This window comes from Penicillium concentricum (genome assembly GCF_028827145.1).
Source record: "Penicillium concentricum strain IBT 3081 chromosome Unknown utg000002l_segment0_segment0, whole genome shotgun sequence".
NCBI lineage: Eukaryota > Fungi > Ascomycota > Eurotiomycetes > Eurotiales > Aspergillaceae > Penicillium > Penicillium concentricum.
Window position 1 is genome coordinate 9,761,248 of NW_026622755.1, and position 26,813 is coordinate 9,788,060.

Here is a 26,813-nt window from a genome sequence, read left to right on the forward strand (position 1 = left end):
AGGAATGAATCTAGTATGCTATTTCATTAGTATGCTATTCTATTATGATTACCCCAGTCAAGCCTTTTGAAGAGTTGTATGCAGTGCCCGAGGAGATATGCTCTCCACATTACCGTTCTGATCCAGGTTGAACACAAACTCGTCAATGCCCACATTACCATACACATGTGAGTCGACGGTCACCCATGTAAAGCAGGACGAAGTAAAGGGCCCGATTCCAGATGGCAGAGCCGGTGGAACCACAGCCCTGAAGGAGATCCGCCCTGGACTCTCAAGGCCGGTAGGGTACAGGCGAATGCTGAGCTGCGAGGGGTCACTCATGCCATTTAGGGCCATGAATGCATGGAACATGTTGGAGGAGTTGTTGATCCAGTTCGTGACAACCAATCCAGGCCCATTGTCTGTAGTAATGGTGATTGAGGAGTTGCTAGTGCCCAGAGAATATGTTCCCGCGAAGCGCTCGTGTGCTTGGTTTTTGGCGCTTTGTTCGAGAGCAGGGATCAAAATTGCTGAAATGAGATCCGAGGCTAGGGCAACCGAGGAATGACTGTTGTTACCGGCACTGAGGATTGTGAAGCCGACGCCGTGGTCTACAGACAAAGCGAGCCCCGACGAGTATACGCCAATGTCTCCTGATTTGGTGTAGAGGTCTATTGGACGCTGCTTGCCAACTGACAAGATCTCCCATGGAGCGCCGACGTCATAACCTAGGGATGCCGTATGAGCTGCGGGCTTCATCCAGCGTCTTGTGATGGCTGGAGGGACAAGAGTGCTGTTGAGAATAGCCCGGCCGAAGGTGGCCATGTCCTTTGCAGATGAGTAGATTCCTCCAGCACTAGAGATGTATCAGTTTTGTGACTAATATGAATCACGGTCAAGATACTCACGGGCTCTCGTCACCCATTGCAAAATCCCAAAATTGCTGGCCCCCTGAACTAGGAACGACACCCAACGAGATATCGGGTGTATTATAAAAGGTTCGGCTGAGATTCAGGGGCTTCAGAAGATCATATGCAAGAACATTCTGGAAATCTTTACTAGTCATCGCCTCTAAAGCATATCCAAGAATCTGGAACGCGGCATTGGAGTAGACCGGCGTTGATGATGTGGGGAAAATAGGGCGACTCTGCACCAGCCCCTTGAAAAATTCTAATATAAAGCATCATATTAATAAGGGTTAACCAAGGTAGGGATGTTTTCGGCGAACATACGCTTCCTGTTACATGGATTAGGCGCACCGCAGGTTGGAACTTGGGATTCCGGCAACGCAGGGAATCCCAATCGTTCGACCATCGGAGCTTGCTCCGTAAGGTCAAGGACAGCATCTAGGGATTCTGTCAGTTGCACTGTTCATAGGGCGTCACCGCAAGGGAATCCTCACAAGGGACAACTAGGATCACTCACAGCTTCTCGCGATGCCTGCCATATGACTAGCCAGTTCCCCAATGGTCACTTCATTCCACTTAGTAAAGTCAATTCCATCATCCCATTTCGTGGAATTCCCGAAAAGGTCATTCGCGGCCTGGTTCAACTCGGGAATGTATTGTGAAATTGGATCCTGCAGGGGAGAACCCATTTTCTATCAGGAGCAGGAGTATAGTAAAGACCTTGGATGTGCTACCGATGCGGAATATAGTGTTCTCGTCGACCTGGCTCACACCAATGGTGGTGTCGATCTCGGCGGCAGTGTGTGACAGGGTAAGCAGTGCATCAGGGTCATTTGCATCGAAGATTTGCAAGGAAATTGAATTTGATGACAGATTTCCAGCACTGATAGCTTGCTGGATTGTTGTGGTAATATTTTGGAGAGCCGATCTGAAAGTCGGGTCGGTGGATAATCCTGTAGGAACAGGCCAGCTCGGGCCCCGGAGAGGACAAAATTTAATGGAATTGGCAATCGAAGCAGTACAGAGAACCAGCAACAGTGAAAACCACTTCATGGTAAATGAAGTTTTGATGAACAGTGATGCTCAAAGAGAGAGGATGGTTACTCCGGTCCTATGGCGATCCGACGTGAAAACGGTGATTAAAGTATTAATTAAATCGCACATGTGGAGGCCCACATTAACGAGGACTATATAAGTAGTTAGAAGGCCACGGACTGCAAATAAGAAGCATACCGGCAGGGTTAGGGTCCCCCCATGAAGGGCGGAAGGCATACATTCCACTTCGGTTTGTGATGATCAATCGTCGGAATGTGCCCCGTCGCCCATCTCTCCCAAACTCAATTGCACCGGTGATGATCTAACTTTGTCCTGTTAAGCGCATCTTGAGTGTAGCTCAGGATCTACTACTCCCGACGATGTAACGGGCCAAGAAGCGATGACTTTGAATACGCAAGGAACACTGCCTACCGCATCACTAGGTTTACTCAAGCCAATGATTCGTATGTTTGAGTGTTACCTTCCCCTTATGCTTCTGCGCCTGGTAGGTCTGATCTCGGGGGTATTGCCTGACCATAGCCGAACTAATGGAGAGTAATCCGGTGTTTACATTCAACCATATTAATTGAATTGGAGGGTGTATGCCAGCTTCGCCTAGTGACCATCTGGGGGCATGAACTGGCTCGCGGAATTGAAACAATGCAAATTAATACATGTGGGTGAGATGGCAAAAAGACCTCCGCACTATGTTCGTGAGACGTTGACACCACTCACCACAACTCTCGCCAGCATGCTTACCAACGCACATCTCTCTTTATGCCCCATTGGCAGCTGTCGCATTCTATTGCGTCGCGGGGACTATCGGACCGCAAAAGATGAAGGTAAGAGAGCTGAGAATACGGCACTAGATAATGAAGGTTCAGTCTTGAATTTTACGATTCTAGCCATTGATTTGCATCTATCTAGGGTTCTTTCTATGTATTCAATTATGATCCTTTAGAAGACGAAACAGATGAAGATGTTGCGCATGTCTTTGCTTCTTCGAACACTCTTGGAATACTCGAATACTAGTCCATAACACCATGAAGAGGTACCTGCACATCGCTAGAGGTCTTGTTCTCGCAGCACACTCATGCAAAGCACACGTATTAACGCAGAGTTTATCCTGCGGACCACCTTTTTACGGTCGCAGGGCTCATTGGCTGTGAGGGAGGCGCAAGTCCTACATTGATGGTTGAAGGAGCGAATTCAAAAGGAATATAAAAAATAAAAACATACAACAGTGAGGATTCGCTGGTGGTCACCCACCCAACTACTAACTCACCGGCGTGTGGCTTAAGTACGGCTGAGCGGACGGGAAGCCCTGTTTTCCACACCCTATGGTCGTATGTGTTTGATATGAGAGCAAAGAGGACTATATTTGGCAAGCAAGCAGTGAAATCACAGACATAAAAGAATCATCATCGGGATGACTTCGGCTGATCCACCATATAAGACTAGTGAATTTTGTGGCGATAGATGATTCCTTGCAAGTTTTGCTCTTCAGATTGGTTTGGAAGGATTTCAGCCTGCAAAAGGAGTATTCCTTGGCTATATAACAGGCCCCCTTCCGAAGTCGAAAGGGTCTTATAATTATTAGAGACCTCGGATGTGGCTGGCATTTCAGCCCGTTGGGCTTTCAGAGACAAGGAATCTCATTAGGAATGAAGACATTTATATATCGAACGTCTATCGTTATACTGCGAGACGGTCAAGCGTATCGCTTCGTTAGAGTGGGCTCCACGGTGCCCGATGACGTGAAGCTGCAGTGTCCCTTTCCCGGTTCATCCCCTTCGGAGTTGATCGACTCGACCGGTAGGCTAGTGGTCTGACCCCACTTCAATTTTCCCCGGATTGCAGCATCTAGGTTCTCATGGGTGGGTGGATGGCAGGCGGCACTGATGGCAGCAGAACAAGATGCCGCCAATGGGGCGTTTGACTTGAGTCGCCTGAGTCTCAATATACACAGTGTAAGCATCATAACAACCCCGACTAAGGTCGAAAAGAGGATGAAAGTAGAGGAGTAGCCTAGACTACTGGTACTCCATAATTTTTGGTCCAGCGCTGTGTATGTAACTATCTCCAGATAGAAGATAGATTGGGAAATTGTCCAGTGGAGGGTCATGTATAGGAGAAGAACAGGCACGCTGTAGCGGTACGGAATGCTGAGCCAATATGTCGATCGCTGTTGGCTACTCTTGATAGGCCAAGTGACACGGAGCGCCTTGCGTTCGATTCCGTAGGAGCTATACTCAGCAGCAGCTACCATACTGGTCAGTACCGCGTTGTAGCAGTAGTAGCATATTGTAACCGCAAGCTGCGGTATGTTGGCAAATACCACAGATTGTAGCATGCCTTTAACACCAACAACATGGAAGGTGTAATAGTCGCTTTCATCCACATCTGATGAGAAAAGATTCTTGAACTGGCTTGTAGAAATCCATTGCCCATCGCTGTCCACCAAACAGACAAAAAACATCACGATTCCGGTGATCAGGGTTAGAAAACATCTAATGTGAGTATTAGCAAACTTTGCCTTGGGAGTCAATAATCAAAAATCTGTGTGAATGAATGTGAGACATACGAAGATAGAGTTGCGATCCATCTCCATCGAGTTACTGCTCGCGACCAGGATCCCGGTTTTGAGAGCGATCTGTAAACCGGAGCGGAAGCTTCGCGAGTTCTAGTCCAGGCCCCTTCGCGAACATGTGTGCTTGACAGCCAGCAGAGATTGTTTGTGGTTGGATCAGGCCTCAAGATGAACGATGAGATGGCATCTCCAATAGTCAGAAGGGGCGGTGATCGGTTGCGACCTACCCGAGCGGCCAGAAACATGGCAACTACCTTTGCAAATGCAGCAAGCGCAATTGCAATGCATATAGGTGGGCTATATAGCAACTGACAGTGTTCCCCAACCTTCATCACCAGGCACTCATTGACCGTGTAATTTTGTCCAACAGAGTGGTCAAAGCCATACTCCGGACTGAAGGGTGAGCCATCTATGCACTCTATAGAATCCTCAATCTCCGCATTTTTAAAGGCAAATGGACTAGCATACACAGTGTTGCCCACGAAGAGTGGACTAGAGCTTGCGGTCAAAACCGATGCATTGCCCCCATCACCCACGGTTAAATCATCGGTAAGCAAAGCCAGTGCTTTTATCCCCGAGTGTGGGGAACCGAAAGAAGAACACTTGTCAGATTTGTGTGGCTCGTAATTGTCACTTGCAAATTCAGAAGCAACTTCATTCCAAGTGAGACTTCGTAGGGTATTGGAACGGTATTCCGGAGCAAAGCATTTCTCGAGAGCTGGAGTGCCCAGAGAATGTACGTTGGACGAATTCATATCTTTCGGTGCGACAAAAACTCTAAAATCGTGGTTGGAGAACGATTCGAAGACCATGGAGTTATACCTATCGGGGCCTAATCAGCGATAGTCAGGGGTAACCGTTATTTCTATACTTACATCAAGTGAAAAGGGGATGCCGTCAGCATCAATATAATCCATAGCCCAAGTCGGCCTCTCCCGATTGCTAGAAGGTTCCTTATACTGGCACCTCCGATATCTAGCCACTGGCCACGCGCATGAGCCGCGTCTACCTCTTCTCGTGTTGGAGCGACCAGTGTTTGCATGCAGTAGTTGCTGGCAGCGAGAATGAGTGTGCTTAGAATGTTAATAATCAGATGCAATCCAAGGGACCATCGTTTGACGATACCGCAATCGCCGTCATAAATGACTGCGGAGTCTCCCCAAGCGCTATTACCATTATATCGCGTTGATATTCCGGCTGCAACGATTATGAAGATCAGGTTTATGACCAAGATACAGGCTCCCGCTGCAGCACAATAACGCACTCCAACAATCCAGGTGTTTTGCATTGGGGATGTTGTTGAGTCACCATCCTCCATGACCTCTGTTGTTGTCTGCCTACCATCAGTTTGATGGATCAGGGTATGGGTCTCCTCGATGGATTCCGGACTTGATCTGAGGAAGGAAGCCCGCGGCTTTTGTATTTTCGACGAGAAGGATGTGAGGGCAAAGGTTGAGGGCTGCATCTCCAGTGCGGTGGGCTCATCGTGGTCCCGTCGTCCATCACTTGGGACTCCACTGTATTGCTGGCGGCCAAACATGGATTGGACGTGACTCCAGAGACTATGAGTTTTGCCGCGATTCATGTTTCCTTGGGCACCAGTGTGCGTCCAGACCGAGTCCTTGGCAAAATTTGCTGATTGAGAGAATTTCAAGTACTTCAGAAAAGTAGAATATGCCAATTATTTAAGCACAAGGCTGATTTTCAGCCGCATTGGGCCCTGCCTGCTAATAACTATTTTAAATTGATTTCGCCCCCACACGGCCCCAAATCACAAGTATATAGGGGGTGCACGGTTACGGGCGGCGACAGGGGGCACAGCGGGTTGAAATACCCATGGCAATTGAGGGGACGTGGTAGCTTAGATTGGCCTATGATCGTACGTGCTGGGTTCTCTAGTGAAGAGAGTTGTATTCTGCGAGTACGGAATACAAAAATTAAAAACGGGCACAATCACCCTTGTACAACTAATCGTGCCAAGCGCCCAACACACACACCCTGTGTTGGAGCGCCCCACTAGATGCAAATTACCCACAAGATGCAAAATTTTACTCTTTTTATCATCATTTCATACATTTTTATACCACACCATGATGTCAGATCAAAAAAAACAAACGGAGGAGCGAATCCAGGCAGCACTTGAAGCCTTCCACGCAATAAATAAGCCTAATATCGCTAAATTAGCGCGGGAATTCGATATTCCGTATCATCAGCTACGCGGTCGGACTCGAGGTCGTCAGTCTAATTCCGACCGCGCCAAACCAACGAAGACCCTAAATCCAATTCAAGAAAAGGCATTGATTACTTGGGTCGAATCCCTAGATAATTCATATACTTCCCCTACCCCAGAACTAGTGGGAAAGTCCGCTAATCGTCTTCTAAAAAACGCGGGTTCGGACTAAGTTGTTGGTCATAACTAGGCGTACCGCTTCCTCTAAAGGCTGCCCCCTCGGCTCAAATATCTTATCCGAAAACCTAAGGAAAAAGTAAGGATTGATAGCGAGGACTTTAGCTCTTTATTCCTTTATTATAATAACCTATACCGGGTTATAGAAGAGCACCAATTCCTACCTCACGAGATCTACAATTAGGATGAAACCGGCTATCGAATCGGCCAAGGAAAGCCACGTAACGTTATTACGTCTCATATAACAAATAATATCGCTACCGGTGGTCAATTAGAGTCGATTACGGGCATTCAATATATTACTGCTAATAGTTAGGTTATACTACTATGGTTTCTACCAAAGGGTAGTCTATATATAGCGGAGTGGTAAGAAAATATTACTACGCCTGATTTTCGAATTAAGCCTACACCTAGTGGTTATACGGACGATAAAACAGCTCTCTAATAGCTTTTCTCCTTCCACAAAGCTACAATTTCTCGGGTGCAAAAGGGGAGGCCTCGGCTTCTTTTAATAGATAATCATAGATCCTATACAACTATCGAATTCACCCAATTTTGTACCGCCAAAAATATTATCCCAGCATATTTCTTACCCTATACAACACATATATGTCAACCGCTCGATAGTGAAGCTTTCCAATACTTAAAGCATTACTTTCGTACGATAAATAACGAGGTTATTATATAGGGTGGAAGTGCTAGTAAAAAGCGAGATTTCTTCCGGATTATCGAAGGGGTTCGGCAGCAAGCTTTTACCCAAAGAACTATCAGATCCTCTTTCAAATCTACGGGTATCTATCCGCTTGATCCGGAGGTTATTCTTAGTCCTTTACGTTAAAAAGCCCTTAAATCAGAAGGGTCCCCCCTTAGGATTTTCACACCGTCACCCCCTCCGGATATCCCAAGCTCAGTCACTAACTCCCCGCCAGATACAATTCAGCGGGTTAATAAGCTTAATCTTAAGCTTCTTAATAACGTTAAGAAGCTAGAGAACCTATCTCAGGATTTCAAAAGGCATATTCGACGAAGTATACAAGCAAATACCTTTTTGTCCCAACAGCTTGATCTAGTGAAGGAGAGTCTTAAGACCTCTCAATTCCACAAATCAGCTGCAAATCAGCCAAAAAAATGGGAAATCGCTTTTTAGGACTAGGGGCTCGGCTCTATCTCCTATATGCGTAAATAGGATAATGGTAAAAAGGTAGGATACTAAGGCTAAGAAGTTGATTCGTCTACAAGCAAGGTAGGCTAAGGACTTAGAAGCTCAATCGTAGGCCTAATTAGCTAGAAATTTAGCTAAAGCTAAGCATGAAGCTTCAATGGTAGCAAGAGATAGTAGTGGTGGAAATTGGTATATAGATACTACTGGGGGTTACCTGTAAATAGCATTTTTCATAGGTTGATAATTTGAATTTTGCATCTTGTGGGTAATTTGCATCTAGTGCGGCGCACTAACATAGGGTGTGTGTGTTGGGCGCTTAGCAAGATTACTCTGGGCCTTTCTGTATAGCATAATATAATTGGGTTCCACCAAGCCCTTAGGATATGTCAACGAATCACAATAAACCAGATCCTCTTTTCCTTATGAATTGCTATGACTTCTTTGAATTTGCTCGGATTCTTCCGAGAGAGAGAGGGGGGTATCTTCTTATTGAAGAATCTCTGACCTCGGGACAGGTAGAATGTCCAGACAGCTCAAGAAATTCGGATTGTCCCGACTTCTGTTATCGACAGCTTTCTCTAGACTAATGAATACTGACCTGGCCATCGTAACTAAGATAGCAGCACTGCAGATAACATGTCAATACTGGTATATCAAAGCTCCAGGCGTTACCCCTAACGTGACCAATGACATTTGATCTACCATTTACCCCTCAATCCTCTTTTTTTTCACTCGAGGTCCGTATAATCTGTATAGCTACATTACTGATAGATTGTCGTGCCTAAGAGGGTTCAGTCTTATCCCCATCTTGTTCTTACAACTACGAAGTGCGGATGTTGATAGGTGTTCCCCACATTTCCCATCAAGGGTCGAAATGCACACAGCTCGGGCAATACGGAACTTGGTCTAATTGAGATTGTCCAATTTGTGACCAACATGGGGAATTTCAACCGGCAAATCGGGAGGAACCGAGCATTATGGGCGGGGGCCACCCCTCTGATAATATATCGGGAGAATCCGAAGTCCAATGAGTAGGTGGTAGCGCAAGAAATATGATGCACACAATCAGAAACCCAAAAGATTACACATGATACCCGATAGGTTTTAAAAACATACAAGTGCAATTTGGAATCTGAAAACTGATTCGACTTCAGCTCAAAGTACCAGAGAAATGGCCTAGACAGGACCACCATGCAAAAAAGGCCCCATTGTCATTGTGGGGGCCGGAATATTTGGCCTCAGTACCGCACTCCATCTTTGCAGACGTGGTTACAATGATGTGACCGTCCTTGACAAACAACCCTACGATGAAACTTTGCACTCATACATCAAGGGCGCAGATGCCGCTTCTGCCGACATCAACAAAATCGTTCGATCAGCTTACGGATCCCAAACGGAATATCAAAATTTATCTACCGAAGCGATTGCTGAATGGCATACCTGGAATAACGAGCTCCAACGGGGCACTCTAGTACCCCCTGGAATGTCTATCAAGGATGCAGTCTTTGTGCCCAATGGCAACATTTCTCTATCTATATCCGCTGTGCTGCCAGCATGGGAGCTTGCCTGTATTGATGGAATGGAGAAAGCCGGAAATAAGGACACTCAACTAGCTACGAGGATTCCTCGCCACGTGGAGATTGCAGTGCAGAAAGGACTTCAGTCATTCGTGGACCCGTTTCAAAGAGAAAGACGTGGAGAGCACAACACCGGCGTGTTGGATACCACAGGTGGCATGGCTGTTGCAGATAAGGCTTGCCGGTTTGCGTTGCATAAGGCGCGAAACCTGGGAGCGAAATTCATTTTCGGGAAAGAGGCTGGATATATGAAGGAGCTATGCTATGAAGATTCGAAGGTGATTGGGGTTAAAACTCGGGATGGGAAATCACATGCAGCAGAGTTGACTGTTCTGGCATGTGGTGGGTGGACACCCGTGTTACTACCCGAGCTTGACGGCCTGTGTGAGGCCATTGCCGGGAGTGTGATACTTTTCAAGATTCCTCGGCAGTCGCCTCTATGGGAACGACTAGGTGCAGACCGATCTCCGACCTGGATGTGAAATATGCGGAGTGAAGCTGAAGGTGGTTTGTATGGATTCCCGAGGGATGAAAATCGTTGGTTCAAGGTTGGATATCGAGGAACGAAGTACACCAACCCGCTGCGTCAGGGAGATGGCAATGAGCGAAGCACACCGGTGACGCGGTGGTCAGCTGCTGAACAAGATGGGAATATCTCTACTGGGGAAGATTTTACTTCTTTCCCACAACAAGCGCATCAGGTTCTCATAGAATTTCTGAATGAGTACCTTGCAGGGTTATCTGAAGAAGGGATCGACATCGCCCTGACCAGGGTTTGCTGGTACACAGATACGTTTGACAACCACTATTTTGTTGACCGTGTGCCCAATAGGCAAGGGCTGATGGTCGCAACAGGTGGCAGCGGTCACGCCTTCAAATACCTTCCAAACATTGGGAATTGGATTGTCGATATAATGGAGGGCGTTGGCATGGATCGATCGGCGGTTCAAGCATGGAAGTGGAGATTTGTCGGTGGACCAACCAACGATCTCATGGAAGGTATTGGTGATTCAAGAGCTCTCCAAAATATATGTCTCCTCAAAGAAGTGAGCTTGCAGAATAAAGCAAAGGCCAAGCTATAGTCATTACATGTTCAAAATTTATTCCCATATCAGCAAACAATGATGGAAATATCCACTGTATTGCTCATGACTCCGGAGCAGTAGTAACTAACCGGCATTTTATTTTTTGTATCAAAAATAAAGGGCCGGTTATTGCTTCGTGGGATATTAATGGCTGCATCCTCTTCCAGTATACCCAAGAACTTGATCCAAACTCTGGGTCTGCACATGGGACTTTATTTCGGATTGATCTTTATTACTAGGCTCAAAATGATAGATCGGAAGTTCAATCTGGCATCCTTCCGTGGTCTCTTGAAGTCACATGGTGTATGAATAGATATCAATAATAGAATCATATCTAGATCTACTACTAGGTAGCATCAAGCTGTGCTAATACCTCCCATTACCCCGATATTTCCCCAACTTCAGGGAGCTTATGCTTTGATATTCACCGGCGAGTTGGCCTTCCCTTTCTTAAAGAACGCGCGAATATTCTCAAAGCATTCCCTTTCGGCCTTTTGGAACGCTTTCTCGGTCAGACCACCCAAATGGGGCTGCAAGATGACTTTATCACTTTGTAGGAAGTAGGAATTTGGGCTCGGCTCGTTCACAAACACATCAAGTCCAGCACGCTGTACCTTACCTGACTCAAGTGCCGCAATGAGAGCCTCCTCGTCAATCACCGCTCCTCTGGCCGTATTAACGAGGAATACACCGTCTTTCATGGCAGAGAACTCGGCTTCGCCGATTAGGTTCGTGGTTGCCGCATTCAGAGGGCAATTCAGGGAGACGACATCTGATTCGCGAAGAAGTTCATGCAGAGACGGGCAATATGTTGCCCCGTAGGCCGTTTCTTCAAAAGCCGGCAGTTGACGTCGATTGTAGTACTTGATCTTCATGTTGAAGACAGCGGCTTTCTTAGCAAGATGCTGAGAAGAGACAATCAGCAGCGCCTCGAGTAAAAGGCCTTCAGACTTCGATTTACCTTTCCAATAGCCCCCATACCAACGATACCAAGAGTCAATCCCGAAGGATCACAAGTAGGAACCAAGTTCGCGCCTTTTCTCCACATGCCGCTCCGTGTACTCTGCTCGGCATTGGTGGTGTTCCTCAGAACAGCAAGTATCAGAAATATAGCCATGTCTGCCGTAGCCTCAGCGACGGCATTCACGGTGTTGCAAAATACAATTTCCTCACTGGCCATCCAATCCACATCAAACTCATTGTATCCTGCACTAGCGGATGTGATAATCTTGCACCCCGGTGCTAGTGCTCGAAGCAGATCCTCATCGAATGGCTCGTATGGTGGCGTCCCCATACGAACGATAAACGCGTCTATTGGCCCATTTCCCTTGATGTCGTTGGGTAGCAATGTCTGGGTTTCCTCGCGGTTTGTTGCAGGTAGAACGGAGTAGTCAAACTCAGTTTTGAATTGAGCAAGGTATTCACTGCCGACAAATGCAGGCTCCCCGAGGGAAACAACGCGTGGCTTTCGTCCGATAGTCATGATTGTTTTGAAAAAATAAAAGTGAAGACCTAAACAAAGTCCTAGAACGTTGCAGAATTAATTGAACGAAAGCTGAAAAAAAGAAAGCGATTTCGAACATTTTGTAAGCTTGACCCCGCGTGGTTCACATAACCATCGCGTGCGTTAGAGTGGGATGGCAAATGCCATTCGGGATCTTCCGAGACTGTACTGAGCGGAAAGTTCCGACCAGCCTCGCTCTACAGTCTTTATAAAATCTTGAAGAGATTTTGATTTTAAGTGTTATTATTTTATTACTCATTATTTCATGGCCACACAGCCGGCAGAATGCTCGAATTCCAACCTACGAAATCATCACTTTGGACCTGATGCCAAAGGACCAAGTTTAGCGATATCAGAAAACATGGCTATCAATGATGACCGGCCTCCCTTGGGCTTCATATCTATTGATATCACTTTACACAGGCCGTCGGAGGATCCTTTCAATACAAATACCTGGCCATTTCCCTTAATCCGAGAGAAAGTCGATGGCTCATCCGAGACGCAAGTAGTGTGTTCAGGGCCATACGATGACATCTTTATTAATAAATTTGTTGAGGCCGGCGAGAGGTTTGTGAAGCGCGGAGCTGTGGGTATCATCACCAGTTGTGGTTTCCTAGCAATGGCGCAGCCAGAGTGCGTTCACCATTTCTCAAATAATGTCTGTCTAATGCACTAACATTTTAAGACTCGCTGCACGTATCCCCACACCTATTGCCACATCTGCATTGATTCAAATCCCGTCAATATTGGCCGTGCCTCCTGCAATACGGAGTGTCGGCATCCTCACATTTGATGACACGCGACTTGGTCCTCTTCACCTCGCCAAATTGAACATCGCCACTTCCAGGTGTCATATACGGGGGGTCCCAGAAGGTGGTCTGCTGCAAATTCATATTCGTCTTGGCCTTCAATATGTACATGAGGAAACATGTGCGGAAGTAATAGCAGTAGCCCGTAGATTGGTTGCTGAACACCCTGATATCGCAGTCCTCTGCTTAGAATGCAGGCAAATGCCGCCATTTTCCGAGGTCGTTCAATTGGCACTTCAGATGCCAGTCTACGATGTATATACTATGGGATGCTGGTTTTATTCTGGGTTGACTGCCACGAGACAAAACGCCTGGGGCCCTATAATTAAAGATAGGGTTGAAGATAGAAGATAATACAAAGCACATACACTTGACGGCTTCTGTTATATATAAACTCTGGCTTTGAGACTGTTTACAAGTATCAAAAATCAAGCTTTAAAACTTCCTAAAATTAGAGATATCACTATTGTGGGATATCATAGGTATCCATATGCCTTATGCCTGATATAGATCAACCGCATCAAACATGCATGACATGGGACCATGTTTGGCAGTAGTATAAATAGGGTCTCAGAGTCCTATTCCTTCTTGCTTTCTCTTTGGCGTGTGACTTAAGTACGGCTGAGCGGACGGGAAGCCCTGTTTTCCACACCCTATGGTTGTATGTATTAGTTTATGTGTGGGAGGCTATTATAGAGTGCGAATGCATACGGAGTAGTGGTTTCCACACACAATCAATTCGGAGGGCGTTGAGGGCAGGGGAAGCACAAGATGTCAGACGTGTTTATATCCCATGACCTCGTCATGTGCCTGCCAACGCAAGCCTTTCTGATTCAAGGATTTGATTGTTGTGTTTACTTTAACTACTAATCTAGACTAAGACCAACTACTTACACGTCGAGATCCGCTACACTTTTCATGTGTATGACTTTCAGGTCATTGTGGTGCTTTTATGGCCCATATGTTGTAAGAATAAACTCACATTGGTAAGAAGTGGATATTATAACGATGTATCAAGTGGAACTATTCTTGTCAACCTCCACAAATCTACCAATCCATCCAGTAGGTCGAAGATCGCTTTACTAAACATTCATGCCGATTGCCAAGAACACATAGGACAACGGTATGAGAAAAAAGGCTAGTATGATAAGCCTAGCATATGTCAGCACTAATTCCCTCAAAGTAGCTTGATATCATACCTCTTCACTGTTTTTGCCTGCTCGATGAACTTTCTGCTTTCTTTGATTTGAAGAGTTGTTAAAGCTTGTTGTATCTTGCTATTCTTCATATCGAGTAAATGCTGGGTATTGTAGAGAAGATTGCTCATATGCAATCGTATCTTAATATATATCTCCCTCGTGTCATCTAGTGTAGTATAGTCCAAACTGTCGATGGATGACTCTATTCTTGCCGCATGCATATCGACTCTCAACCGCTGCTCTTCTGTGTCCAGTGACGACATGTAGCGAACAATGGCACTTTTCATTCCTTCCTCATCAAGGAGTCCATTAACTGTGTGGTTTTCCTCGTCAGAGTCCTGTGGATCTTCGTTGCGCTGTGTACCTCCATGGGATAAACTTTGAAGCCTGAGATCTTCGAGCTGGTCTTGCAATGTCTGCAGGCGATCAAACCATGCATTCAGAGCATAAGACCGTACAATTTGGATAATATCCGTCACTTCTTTGCGAGTACCAGATTCATTCTCGAGAAGAAGATCATTGGCGAAGATTTCAACGTCTTGAGGCATAGTCCGTCGCGATGCCGTATATTTCATAGTAGATTCATGATCCTTTTGATCCAGATTCAGACAAAATTCCTTGAATGATTTGATATTTTCTTTCTTGGCCAGAGGCTCAAGAAAGACATGAGGATCGTTGTCTGCATTGTCCCCATCAAGATCCGGACAGGGTGGAAATAGAACCAAGACTACCAGAATTAGTAAATTATCCGCTTTCTATGATATGGTAAACACAGAGTCATTCATACCTTGTTCAATACCGGGGTTTAGGCTGTCTTCTATCACATGAATGGTAATGCGCTGTAGAATGTCCAGGCCATTTTGTGAATATCGTTCCCCTTGGTCGCAAAACATGCTATCGTCCACAAATCTCTTCCGAGCAATGCGACGATTCAACACTGGGCTCTGTAACGCCAACGCCCTTGCCCGTAGATTTCTTCCAGTAGGCTTTGTTCTGTCGTCCTCGGATTGATATCCTTGCACATATATTGTTCGCGGCACATCCACAGAAAATGTGATAGGTTGACCTTGATGACGGTAGATGGACTTCATAATTGAGTCACGGGTTGTGAGATCTTTTGCATGCTCCACATTGGCAATTGAAAGTCTCCCTAGGTGGCATTTGAGAATTTGTAGGTTTTTCTCAAACTCAAAGGTGCCCACAGATGAAGGGATATGATCAATCTTTGTGTTGCAGAGCTTACCAATACCTGTGCTCTTTTCAATATCCTTGAATGATGTCCCGATATGGTGACTGAAGACATTAGGGTCCAATGAAAGCCCACTGCCCAGCGCTTGCATGCTCAAGCAAGTGATATGTTGTGCGCAGATAATACGACAGCGCGGACGATTACTCCGATCGGGATCCGGGTTATAAAGATCGCATTCTAGCTCTCTCATGGATTCAGGGTCTGTTCCATCATAGTCGTAACGTGTAACTTGATCGTTGTCGCCGATATCCATTACAAGCACCGGAGAAGACATAAGAGAAATCTCGGTATGATAGGACAGGCTATGAGGGCTATGTTCTGAAAAACGCCATATCCGGTCGTATCGTGAATATGTCAATAAATGATCATAATCAGGAGAGAGTGTTTGCAAATATTGGTCGTAAATCCCCTCCGGTGTGTTAGGGAGCCATTCTGAAATGACCTCTCCCAACCTTTGCGTAGTGGGATTTCCGGGCTTTGGCCCATTGGAAAATCGGGAATCGTCCATGGAAACGGCGAAGATGCAGACAAAGGCTGAGAATGAGAGGACGCTCTATTTAAACAGAAAACATTGGGCCTTAACGCCCAAAGGTATCACCTACGGACAGCAAATCATGGTGGTAGCACAACAAGGACTCATGCATATTCTAAGAGACGGTGTGTCTCATGAAGTCCTCATATCCAATGATCCGGAGGTCTGGACCAGCTGAGGGGTCAGAGCGGCGGCAATCTCGTTACTTGTTGCATTTCGCCTGACCTTTTCCACCTTGTTGCTGCGAATACCGAACTGATAGCGCTCTGTTTCGATGCCCAATTTATTTATATTGAGCGTGCATCATTATTTTATCCGCAGTTCGTAGGACTTTTCAAGCCTATACACCCCGGGTTATATATATCATTGTTTCCACTTATAGACTTGCAGAGATAGTTCTTCCCCAAGAATTCAACCTATATTTCCACGGCACACCTTCGATTAATTCTTCTTCGACTATAGGTATAAGGTTCTAATATTTCTCCAGGTTGCTTGAAAGGTTGCTTGAACTTGAGCATTTCTCATAATTTCAGGGCCTATTAATAACATCGGTATTTGCAGGGCATCGGCCTGTCTTTGCAGGTATACGAAACGGCATTCGACGAGTCGGGGATTGTAGGTACCATCTTATCGAACCATTCATCTAGACTTTGTTAGAATAGATTTGAAGAAACTATGAGATATGAACAACTTACCTTGATATTTCCATTCCTTATCATACAAAGACTGATCTCTATTCATTAACACGGGTGTCAACCGATCGATCCATTCACTGAACGAAATTCCGGCCATTTCAGCATCAAACTCAGCGTCCTCGCTCGGTTCGGTCAAGCCATCAATTCCTTGGCTGAAATGTTGCTTGGGGTCGGAAGTGATTCTTGCTATGGAAAACTTTTGTAGCGCCAACTCGTCTCGGAAAATTCCAAAGATGCTTCCAGGAAAGAGATACTTGGGATCCGTAATGGTTGATATTATGACTATCCGTTGCTGTATGCTTGCCGCCATCTAGTGACACTCCAAAGAGCGTGAAAATTTGCAGAGTCGGCTTGGCAGTGATGAGAAATGACTCCAGGGTACCAGAAGTGAGATGAATCCAATGAAGATGAAGCTCTCTAAGCTGGGTAAACTGGATGGCCTGGGGAAATTCCCCGAATTGATGTGCCGCCTGGTGATTGAGGATGTTGTGTCCTTGTGAAAAGGCTAGTACTTGCAGACGGGGAGCGACCTTGATAACCAAATCAAACCAAGTCAGAACAGTTGAATGGTTATCTGGCTTCAGCATCTGAAAGATTGTAGGCCCCCAAAATACCATGTCAATGCCTACAGGCTTCGCAAAGTAGGTACATATGTGAAGATCGTCTAAATCTCCTAGAGTGGAAAGAAGGGAGTCGTATTGCGATAGTGGAAGATGCAACTGAGAGAAAATAGCACCATAGTTATCAGCACCGCATGTATCCAGGTTTTTTATTTTTTGGTGAGACCGAAGTGCTTGGAGAGGTCTTGATAGTGCCAAGGAGTATATCATAGCTATCTCAGCCTATCCAGCCTCACAACAGACCTCCTGGAAAAATCCATCTGCAAAAAATGAAAAGAGTAAAAAAAAGAAATCTCAGGTTTGGTTTTTAGGAATAGCCGAACGCGGGGGTCGAACCCGCAGCCTTAAGATTAAGAGTCTTACGCTCTACCGATTGAGCTAGCCCGGCTGGGCTGTTGAAGAGAGGAGCCATAAAATGATATCTGACTGTGGCCCAAAAGATCACATACATAATTTATTTGTGTCTAACATATCATATCCAAATTTTGTTGTAACCCTTCACATTGCGAAATATATTTCCCCCTTTTCTATCAGAAATTATTTCCTCTTCAAGCTTTCGTCCTCACCGACAGCAACATATAAAGTCTCCAAAGAGGAAGGAAGAACATCCCGAAGTTTTCGAACAGGTATATCGAGTTCATCAACTCCCACAAGACTGGCCAAGGATGCACAAATAACCTTCAAAGCGGTGAAATCAACAAAAGAGCCCATCCATGCGTCATCGGACCACACATACGTACCAAGGTTATCGACCCAAATAGACTCCAGCGTCGACTTCTGGAGCGAAAGTAATTCGTGAATTTCTGACGGCTGAAATTGATCATCAGAGATCATTCCTCCACCATGGACAATGCGAATTGATCTCAATGCTTTGCAGGCCTGAACCCACTCCAACACCCCCTCCGCAGGATTGCTTTCCTAGAGGTCAACTCGGTTATATTCGAGCACTGTGACGATAGGAAGTTTCGAAGTCGTCAGCGTCACGCTCATTAATGTTCCCATCCTCCGTCAACATAAAGCACCCCACTTTGCGCATTGACGGGAATTTGAAGAATTGATCCATGTAGTATGATGAGAATGTGGTATGATACAATCATGTATCATACCAAGCTCCATAGGCTTCCTCAAGGTGGAGAAACATTGGTTCCGACTTAATAGCAGCTTTTTGCAACATATCCAAAACATAGTGTGAGCGTATCCATGCGAGGCTGAGTTTGCGCAGTTCCTTCAATTGCGGAAAAAGCAAAGCCAGTCAAGCATCACTGTTATTCATTTCGAGACCATACAACCATTTAAGTCTCTTTTCTTCGGAATATCCCCAACATATGAAACCAGTTGCCTGGCGAAGCGGAGGAAGAGAAAGAACAATCATTATAATTCAATCTAGGAAAAAGCAAGGTATTATACCATGATATCTGTCAAATAATCTGCAAGCAAACAACGAGGGATGCGATCATCCAACACGTTTCAAGTAAAAAAAGCGCCCAGTCTTCAAATTTGTAATGCTGTACTGGAGTCGCTGTAAATTCTGCATTGCTTCCAAGTCTTTCCACATGTAAGGACGTACGGCCCAGGCGGAACATGAGCTGCTGGAAGCCTTTCAATGAATTTGTATGTGTCTGTTCCCCAATTAGCCAGCTCTTGAATAGTGCTGGGTTCGATGACAAGGTCCTCCCGTTTGCTTCCATAGAAAACAACGTTGCTGAAAAAGTCAGGCTGGAAGGTGTCATCTTGGTCCAAGATCGTGTTGCGAAAATGGTGGAGGGAAGAGAGAGAAATGTGTTGTCCTGGCTCAGGCAAACGAGGACCAGAGCGAGGTCGTCGGTGTCTTCAGTGCCCAGAAAGTTCCGAAGAAGTCAGCAGTGCCTCTCGAGTTATGTATCATCAAGTGTGACCTCAGAATGAAGGATCAAAAGCTACTGGACGTCGCCCACAGTAAGATGATCACGTTCCATGCTGCGTGTTTGCAAGATGAGTAGTCATCCCCGCTTAGGGGAAAGTGCGCGGTTGCGGCCCGCATGGGCAGATTATCATCTGAAGTACTCAAGTGCTCGATATATTCCACATATCTTAGTCAATTTTATGTTTAAATAGGAAGCTTCTGCCAGTAAACCCTCATTCATGCAATGATTTAAAATGCCCAAGACATGCCTGCGCCTATCAAGAATCTACCCTAATCCCGAGATGTTTTGAAGTCCACCATATGCAAGTTATCACGACCAATCAAGTCATCGAGGTTGGCTTCTCAAGATCAGTAGCATCTTCAGTTCTCCAAAGCGACGTGACAGTCTTCCACTGTGTATAGAATCGAATACCGTCCTTGCCATAGAAGTTAAGCAGTCCCGTTCCAGCGACACTTCGCTTGTTACCGGTGAAGGAGAACATGGGAAGGGGGACGGGGATGGGAACGTTAATTCCAACCTGTCCGGACTCGACGCGCTTCTGGAAGTGTGTTGCGCTAGATCCGGATTGGGTGAAGATGACTGCGCCGTTGCCCCATTCGTTGCTGTTGATCAGATCGATTGCGCTGTTGATTGTATCGGCTTCAATGCAAAGCAACACAGGGCCGAAGATCTCCTCTTGGTAGCATCTCATTTCGGGTTTCACGCCGGTGATAATAGTCGGACCGACCTATTGAATTGACGTGTTAGTAGGATGATTCATGAAGTTTTAGTAAGACAGGGACTTCCATACCCAGTTTCCGTTAGGGAAACCCTCAGGTTTCTGGTCCCGACCGTCCAAGGCGATAGTAGCACCCTCCTTCTCCGCACTCGAGATAAGATCTACACAGCGATCCCGACTCTGGGGTGTGATCAATGGACCCAGATCAGAGCGGGCGTTGAATCCACTTCCAGCCTGGTATCCCTTGGCGTTCTCAATCAATTCAGGCAGCCATTCGCGGGCCTTACCAACTGTGATCAAAACGCTGAGCGCCATGCAACGCTGACCAGCGGCTCCAAAAGCCGCACCAGCGATGGCACTCAAAGCATGCTTCTTATTACTATCCGGCAGCAGAGCTGCGTGATTCTTAGCACCCAGATTCGCCTGGACACGCTTCCCGTTCGCGGTACCGCGCTCATAAATATATTCGCCAACCTTATTCGACCCAACAAAGGAGATAGCCTTGATCTCCGGTGCGTCCAAGATAAAGTCAACAGCCGGTTTGGAACCATGGATGACGTTCACAACACCCGGTGGGAAGCCGGCTTTCTTGCAGAGCTCAGCGATGATCATAGTGGCACCGGGAGCACGCTCGGTCGGCTTCAGAATTAGACAGTTACCAGTTACAATGGCAATGGGGAGACTCCAGAGGGGGATCATGGCGGGGAAGTTGAATGGGCAGATCGCGGCGACAACTCCGAGCGGGAGACGGTAAGAACGGGTTTCCATATCCTTGGCTACCTCGAGGACCTCACCGGGAAGCTGGGTGGTGATTCCGCAGGCTGTTTCGCAGACTTGGAGTCCGCGGAGGACATCGCCCTTTGCGTCGGCGAAGGTCTTGCCTTGTTCAGTAACGATGGAAATTGCTAGCGAATCCATGTTCTCGCGGACTAGGTGGGTCAATTTAAAGATCATTTCCTGTCGCTTCATGATGCTGGTGTCTCTCCAGGCGGGGAATGCATTTTGGGCTGAGATCACTGCGGCCTTGCACTCGTCAAGGGTTGTTTCGGGGACTCGGGAGACCACATTGTTTGTTGCGGGGTCGTGGACCTCGATCCATTTAGTTGTTTTGGAGCCGACGAGTTCATTATCGACGAAGTTTTGGGTTTCGTGGATGGTGTCAGGCTTGTTGTGGTCGCCTTTATAGTTCAAAGTAAGGAGGTGGGCCATTGCGAGAAGAGAGAGAGGTCAAAGATGACTTTCCAAGTAAGGAAATTGGGGGCTATTTAAGCAAAGTGCGGGGAAAAGCCCGCGATTGCAATGTTACATAAAAAGAAGCCCCGCAGAGGACATTCCGATATTAAAATTAAATATGAGGCCTATTACTGTCCAGGTATCCTTATCTGTTTAGTAAATCCTAGGGTTATCTAGTAGCTCGTATCTAGATGTTATCGGTATGACCAATTTTGAATATATCGGATATAGGCGTATTCCGTGAAAAGATTTACATACTAGACACTTGGGCATATACAATGTAGTATGTCCCTTTTACCGGACATCACATGGCCTTGAAACCTTAGGTTCCCTGGAAACCTTGGGGATAGTGGGGCACGGTGTGAACCAATAGAAATCGGTGAACACGCCTGGGGTCGATCTACCCGCATTGATCAAGTAAGAACCTTGGAAAGACCTCATATCATTTCACATTTAAATATATTTGCAATCCGGCAAAACTTTGGAGATTTTTACAGGGGTATGCTACATGGTTATGAAAGAGACAAGAAAGAGCTAGACCTATATGTCTATACTCTTGTTAAAATGACAGATCATGCATCACTTGCATGGATGATACACAATTCCTTCGCATGCCAAATGCGTCGCCGCCGCACGACATCCGCCCCAAAAGTATCCATTATACCATCATCGTTGTAGTGGGGAGCGGAATCACCGCCTTCATCATCGTCGAAAGACGGACGGAGGAGTCGGGCTTCCTCGACGCTGGCGCCAAACTCGTATTCGCCGCGGCAGAGGACCGTGACGCCGATAGAGGCGTTGGTGGATTCGCCGCTTGGCAGGATAGGGAGTGCTTGTTGTAGCATCCCGGTCCACACGAGGCGACGGGTTAGATCTAGGGCAATGTTGTTTGGTTGGTGGCGGAGGCTAGGTTGGAGACGGAGGAGGGGGTGGATGGGGCGGGAGGAGCGGTTGTGGACGGTAACATTCAAGGTAAGGAGGTCGTCTGTCTTGACGCGGAAGCGTGAGCGGCCCGTTTGTTCCACTGCGTCGGAAGTCTCGGGGGAAGATGATGGCGAGGTCAGAGAGAATTTCATTTCGACGTCTTCGAGGCGCATGGCTTCGACCATACGGTTGTTCAGTCGGACATTTCGGAGGTCAATGGATCCCTCGCGGCCTGTGGCAGGTTCCTTCCAGCCTCCGAGAACTCTCTTGAGGAGCTCTTCCCGGAACCAGAAAGCTTCGCGCGAGGCCGCCTCAGCTTCGAACGATAATTTGTTGGCGCTGACGACGAATTGTCTCCGAGTACCGGTGTTGACGACGGGGATAGAGGCATGTGGGTTGTCCAAGTAGACGCGAGGCAAAACCAGAACAAATCGAGAAACCTGACCAGGTTGGAGCTCCCCATCGACAGAGTATTTGCCTTCAGGATCATCCTGGCTCGTCTCCTTCGATGGGAGAGTTGCCATTGTTTGTTCACTTACGCGCAACCACACCGACAGAGGACCTGGCCAGGCATTGCGCAGATCAAGCAATACGACGCAGTGATCAGGTCCATAAACCCCGTTGCCGAGACGTCCGAGGATTTGCGAGAAAGGGTCGTTTTCAGTGGTGGAGAGCAGCGCAACCGGCTTTTGTATCGAGTCGACGGGTGGTTCAATATGGTTCTTCCAGGCAAAGTCACCGGTAAACGGAAGAATGTCACAGCGGGCGACCTCCACACTCGCATTGACCGTGACTGTCAACGGCACAAACAGTTGCCGGGTGTAGAATATATCGGGCAATTCACCCGGGGCAGCCCCAACACAGGAGTAGTCGATCTGGACTGTCGTATCCTGCAAACCAGGCTTTCCAAGGACGTCGACGGTGAATGTTGCCTTCTGTCCTGCTGCAATCGAACAATCGCCGGGGTCCTGGCCCTGTCGGCGCCATCGTAAAGCGGGCTTGGTTGCCAGTTTGAGCTCCAGCTCATAGATCTCGACCGGCAATAGATCCTTGTTACTCAGTGCAGACTGTAACTGTCTAGTGGTTGAATCTTGGAAGGTAAATAGGACAAAGTCCACGGGGCACGAAGAGGCATTTTGAAGTGTAACAGTGAAGGTTTTGACTTCACCTTCAAGCACCATCATCGCAGACTGCGATAGAGACATAGATTCGATGACAAGTGACGGTTGTTTAGCGATGACCTTGACTTCACACGTTGATGTTTCAGGACCTTTCTTGACATCAACCTTGCCATCTTTTGAGGTCGTTGAGGCCCAGGAAACCGGGCGCTCTGTGAGAGGCTTCTTGGCCCCCAGACCTGTTCGCTTAATCTTGACCTCAGGCTCAGGTTTCCAGAATGTCTTGAAGATGGGGAATCTTCGCGTTCGACAGTGTCGCACTTTCACGATACATCCTGTGATCTGAAGGCTGCCTTCCCCATGGGCGACGCCGAGAACAGTGATATCCTGCATAGAGAGGGGAGCAATGGCAAAGTTCTCTGCCACTGCGTCAAACGATACACCACTGCTCTCTAGGCGCAAATGTTCAATCTCGATCTCAAATTCGTATGGGTTTTGTAGAGTTACTTGGAATGACGCAGGTTCATCAGCCACAGTGAGCATTTCCAATGCCTTGCTGGTAGGCTTGGCGAAGGGGTTATACAGGAACGGATCCTTTTTCGCCTTGTCCGAACTTGTGGTAACTGCATCCAGTTCCGTTTTGGACCGCCGAACAGGCCTTTTAGAGTCTGGGAGTGACAATAATTGGACATCACGTACTAGGAAGTCATCCCAGTACTCTGCAACCATATCAGAGACACCTAGTCTGGTGCCTGCGCCCACAGTGCGCTTGATGTTGTTCAAAAGACGGACTTGTTCATCTTGCGGCAGATACGGTGGGGAGTTGTGTGCTTCACCCAGCATCATATCTCCCCGAATAGTCTGCAAAAGCTCAACTGTGAAACGGAGGACTCCATTGAAATCTGGTAGCGCTTCGCAGCAGTTGATGCATGCTTTCAAGACATCAATTTTCAAGTTCAAATCACCATAACGATCAAGAACTACATGTCGGAATGCCCGCTCGGCAATACTGGCAACCGAATCATATTCACTCCTTTCCTGAGGCCCGCTCACACCAGATGATTGGCGTTGTCTCTTCTCCCATTCGGAGAACGATGAAGGTTGAACTCCGTAGATTTCTCCAATGGTCGCAAGAAGGAGACGCACACTTGACTCCATATTGCCAGGGCCTGTGTCCAGGGCATTGACATCAAATGCGGTGTCACTTAGAGATGCCAACCCAGCGGCAGGATGAATACCAACCTCCGCAGCACCGATCTTGCGTGCTTGCACTAGACTTGGTACCATCACCGAAAGAAGCTCACGTAGAATGAATGCTTTCTTTCTAGGCAGGTCAAGGATATTAAGAACAGCGACAACGCCAACGATGATGGGAACCGCGTCAGTTGCAGGTAAGCTCCCACCTGGGGTAAGCGGCAAAGCCCGGTATAAGAAGTTGGCAATCTCAGACTTTCGGAGCAAAACAGTCCCCCGAGGAAGCTCTAGCTGGAGCAACGGAACCAACTGTTCATTCATCACGATGTGCTTCAAAGCATTGTCATCCAAAGCTCCATCGCGAACGCGAGCTGACACCATCAGCCGTGCTAAGCGAATCACTGTCTCCGAAAACACCAGTTGCGGAAGAGGTTCATCTGTAATATTTGCGGCGCGGGTATAAAGGTTTAAGATGTTGTTTGAGAGGTCTGGCAAGAGATTGGCTAGGTTGTGTAGAGAGATAATCCTATTCCCAGCGCTACTAGGGGTCGTTGAGTCGCGGGAAGGCTTGGAAGATTTGTCCGCAACAGGGTATAGGACTGATGGAATCTAGTAAGCAAGTAAGTGATCTGGCACAAGTACCTAGGGTATTTGATGGCGTTGTTAGCCATTCACATACCTGGAAATCCATGCCTGCCCACCCAAACATCAGCAGGCAAAGAAGAATTGTTTCGAGCGCTTTGGCGTGCCAGATGTAGTCGCTGCTTGCTCGGGCATTATTGACCGCCTCGGTCAGTTCCTTGAGGGCATCTGGCCATCTTCCCGCCTGCAGGAAAAGAGTTCCAATGATCACCCCGGCACGACCCTTGATCCGGTTCTTAGTTCTGTCAGTAGCACTCATGCCACTGACAGACATCCGGTCGCGGCTATGCTCCTTCGGAGATGATATCGAAGGCGATCTGCCCGAGTTTGTACGACTGGATAAGTGAATTGCCCGAGTGATCTCATCAAACGTTGTAGGAGTCTCATGATCACTGGGAGCTGGAGAGCTGGCGTTGGAGCTCAATGGAGTACCATCCCGTGTTCCGTTCGGACTCGATGGTAGCTGTGCGGGCAGAGTCATACGATTCAAAAGTCGATCTACTGGCCGTGGCCGTAGTTCTGGGTTCCGGTGCGGGCCCCATGAAGATGCTTTAGGTGACTCGATTGAGGGTATGCTTTGAATGGTCTTTGCAAACTCATCCATTTCGGAGAGTAAAACCGACGTAATGTCGCAGAGAACTGTCTTCATTGTCGTGGCCTTGGAGGCCTGGGGCGGAGGAACCCAGAGGACATTATCCGGTCCATTCGTGATCTTATCCAAGCCATGGTGATCAAAGACCAAAAGTTGATTCACCAAAGCACGTGGATTCCTCTCCTTCACCCCCTCGAGTTCTTCCAATAATTGATCCAGTCCCTCCGGAGTGGGGTGATTCTGCTCGTCGCCAGTGCTCTCGGGCAATTCGGACCCATCTGCGATTGCGATGATCACTAATGGCTCTCTGTATAGCTCAAAAGGAAATAATTCGAGATGCGAGGTCGGGGGGACCGAGAAGGAGAGGTCATAAAGGATCAATCCGGTGGGAAATGCCAGCGGTGAGAACATGTCTAAACAAGAGCAAGTTAGTATACATGGTAGCAATATCCACAAGCTTCTCGCGATCAGGAGTAGGGCATACTTCTATTTGGCCGCGCATCGGGACTAATATCCCCTAGTCGAACTACATTTTCAGCTTGTAGTCGAGCAGCGAAGCTCAAAAAGCGCGAGCGCTTGATCTTGCCGATGGGAAGCAGGAGCGCCCTGAGGCGCACGGGCGCAATTGGGGACAGAGGGTCAACACCCATCCTGTCAGTTGAGAACGATTAAGGATATTAAGCCCACATCCAAACAATTACCTAGGCAAGCTTCCAGGCGTCATGCGATAGGGGAGATTGCGTACTGGACGAGAAGCGGGTCCGGGGTTTCTCCTATGAATACATGTACACACGATACTCGGGATGAAGGCGGAGAGTGATGGCAATTATATACCCGATAAGATAAGCCCGTAAACTCCGCAATCCCCCCAAACTATTCGTCCTCTCACCGAATAATCTTTCTTTGTTGTGTATTTCTTTTTTGCTTTTGCTGAAATTTAACTCCTGCTTGGCGTTCTATCAAATCTTGCTTTCTCAGGCTCTAAGCCACCTCACGATCTATGCGAATAGTGCCCCTGAGTCCATAATCTCCGCGGCAGCCTAGACAACCTCGATCTTGTTTGTCATTCATCTGCTTTCGTACGGAGGTGTAGATGAACTTTCTACCTGGTTAAGATAAACGGCTTGGACATAACCA

General features: G+C 47.2%; 10 protein-coding genes across 10 annotated transcripts; 3 read left to right on the top strand and 7 right to left on the bottom strand.

Annotated features, from left to right (window-relative positions):
- Positions 1 to 57: 57 nt before the first annotated feature.
- N7517_007438 (serine hydrolase domain-containing protein) lies at positions 58 to 1,940 on the bottom strand (the record flags this gene model as incomplete). The annotated part of the gene is made up of 5 exons (XM_056725168.1): positions 58 to 835; positions 888 to 1,149; positions 1,212 to 1,325; positions 1,405 to 1,579; positions 1,608 to 1,940. The coding sequence occupies 5 exons, from the start codon at positions 1,938 to 1,940 to the stop codon at positions 58 to 60; spliced, it is 1,662 nt and encodes a 553-aa protein (XP_056581418.1).
- Positions 1,941 to 3,633: 1,693 nt separating this feature from the next.
- Positions 3,634 to 6,097, bottom strand: N7517_007439 (uncharacterized protein; the record flags this gene model as incomplete). The annotated part of the gene is made up of 3 exons (XM_056725169.1): positions 3,634 to 4,432; positions 4,507 to 5,334; positions 5,388 to 6,097. 3 exons carry the CDS (start codon positions 6,095 to 6,097, stop codon positions 3,634 to 3,636), a joined length of 2,337 nt encoding a protein of 778 aa, XP_056581419.1.
- Positions 6,098 to 7,104: 1,007 nt separating this feature from the next.
- N7517_007440 (uncharacterized protein) lies at positions 7,105 to 8,066 on the top strand (the record flags this gene model as incomplete). The annotated part of the gene is made up of 4 exons (XM_056725170.1): positions 7,105 to 7,153; positions 7,232 to 7,263; positions 7,368 to 7,595; positions 7,860 to 8,066. 4 exons carry the CDS (start codon positions 7,105 to 7,107, stop codon positions 8,064 to 8,066), a joined length of 516 nt encoding a protein of 171 aa, XP_056581420.1.
- A 951-nt stretch (positions 8,067 to 9,017) lies between these two features.
- Positions 9,018 to 10,740, top strand: N7517_007441 (NAD(P)/FAD-dependent oxidoreductase; the record flags this gene model as incomplete). Its single annotated transcript, XM_056725171.1, has 3 exons — positions 9,018 to 9,112; positions 9,345 to 10,111; positions 10,157 to 10,740. The coding sequence occupies 3 exons, from the start codon at positions 9,018 to 9,020 to the stop codon at positions 10,738 to 10,740; spliced, it is 1,446 nt and encodes a 481-aa protein (XP_056581421.1).
- A 413-nt stretch (positions 10,741 to 11,153) lies between these two features.
- On the bottom strand, positions 11,154 to 12,226 carry N7517_007442 (D-mandelate dehydrogenase-like dehydrogenase; the record flags this gene model as incomplete). Its single annotated transcript, XM_056725172.1, has 2 exons — positions 11,154 to 11,648; positions 11,705 to 12,226. The coding sequence occupies 2 exons, from the start codon at positions 12,224 to 12,226 to the stop codon at positions 11,154 to 11,156; spliced, it is 1,017 nt and encodes a 338-aa protein (XP_056581422.1).
- Positions 12,227 to 12,608: 382 nt separating this feature from the next.
- Positions 12,609 to 12,923, top strand: N7517_007443 (uncharacterized protein; the record flags this gene model as incomplete). Its single annotated transcript, XM_056725173.1, has 1 exon — positions 12,609 to 12,923. The coding sequence occupies one exon, from the start codon at positions 12,609 to 12,611 to the stop codon at positions 12,921 to 12,923; it is 315 nt and encodes a 104-aa protein (XP_056581423.1).
- A 1,310-nt stretch (positions 12,924 to 14,233) lies between these two features.
- On the bottom strand, positions 14,234 to 15,778 carry N7517_007444 (uncharacterized protein; the record flags this gene model as incomplete). The annotated part of the gene is made up of 2 exons (XM_056725174.1): positions 14,234 to 14,982; positions 15,043 to 15,778. 2 exons carry the CDS (start codon positions 15,776 to 15,778, stop codon positions 14,234 to 14,236), a joined length of 1,485 nt encoding a protein of 494 aa, XP_056581424.1.
- A 797-nt stretch (positions 15,779 to 16,575) lies between these two features.
- N7517_007445 (uncharacterized protein) lies at positions 16,576 to 17,041 on the bottom strand (the record flags this gene model as incomplete). Its single annotated transcript, XM_056725175.1, has 2 exons — positions 16,576 to 16,679; positions 16,732 to 17,041. 2 exons carry the CDS (start codon positions 17,039 to 17,041, stop codon positions 16,576 to 16,578), a joined length of 414 nt encoding a protein of 137 aa, XP_056581425.1.
- A 2,533-nt stretch (positions 17,042 to 19,574) lies between these two features.
- Positions 19,575 to 21,182, bottom strand: N7517_007446 (CoA-acylating methylmalonate-semialdehyde dehydrogenase; the record flags this gene model as incomplete). Its single annotated transcript, XM_056725176.1, has 2 exons — positions 19,575 to 19,982; positions 20,046 to 21,182. 2 exons carry the CDS (start codon positions 21,180 to 21,182, stop codon positions 19,575 to 19,577), a joined length of 1,545 nt encoding a protein of 514 aa, XP_056581426.1.
- A 596-nt stretch (positions 21,183 to 21,778) lies between these two features.
- N7517_007447 (TRAPPII-specific subunit TRS120) lies at positions 21,779 to 26,326 on the bottom strand (the record flags this gene model as incomplete). Its single annotated transcript, XM_056725177.1, has 3 exons — positions 21,779 to 25,051; positions 25,122 to 26,089; positions 26,161 to 26,326. 3 exons carry the CDS (start codon positions 26,324 to 26,326, stop codon positions 21,779 to 21,781), a joined length of 4,407 nt encoding a protein of 1,468 aa, XP_056581427.1.
- Positions 26,327 to 26,813: the final 487 nt, after the last annotated feature.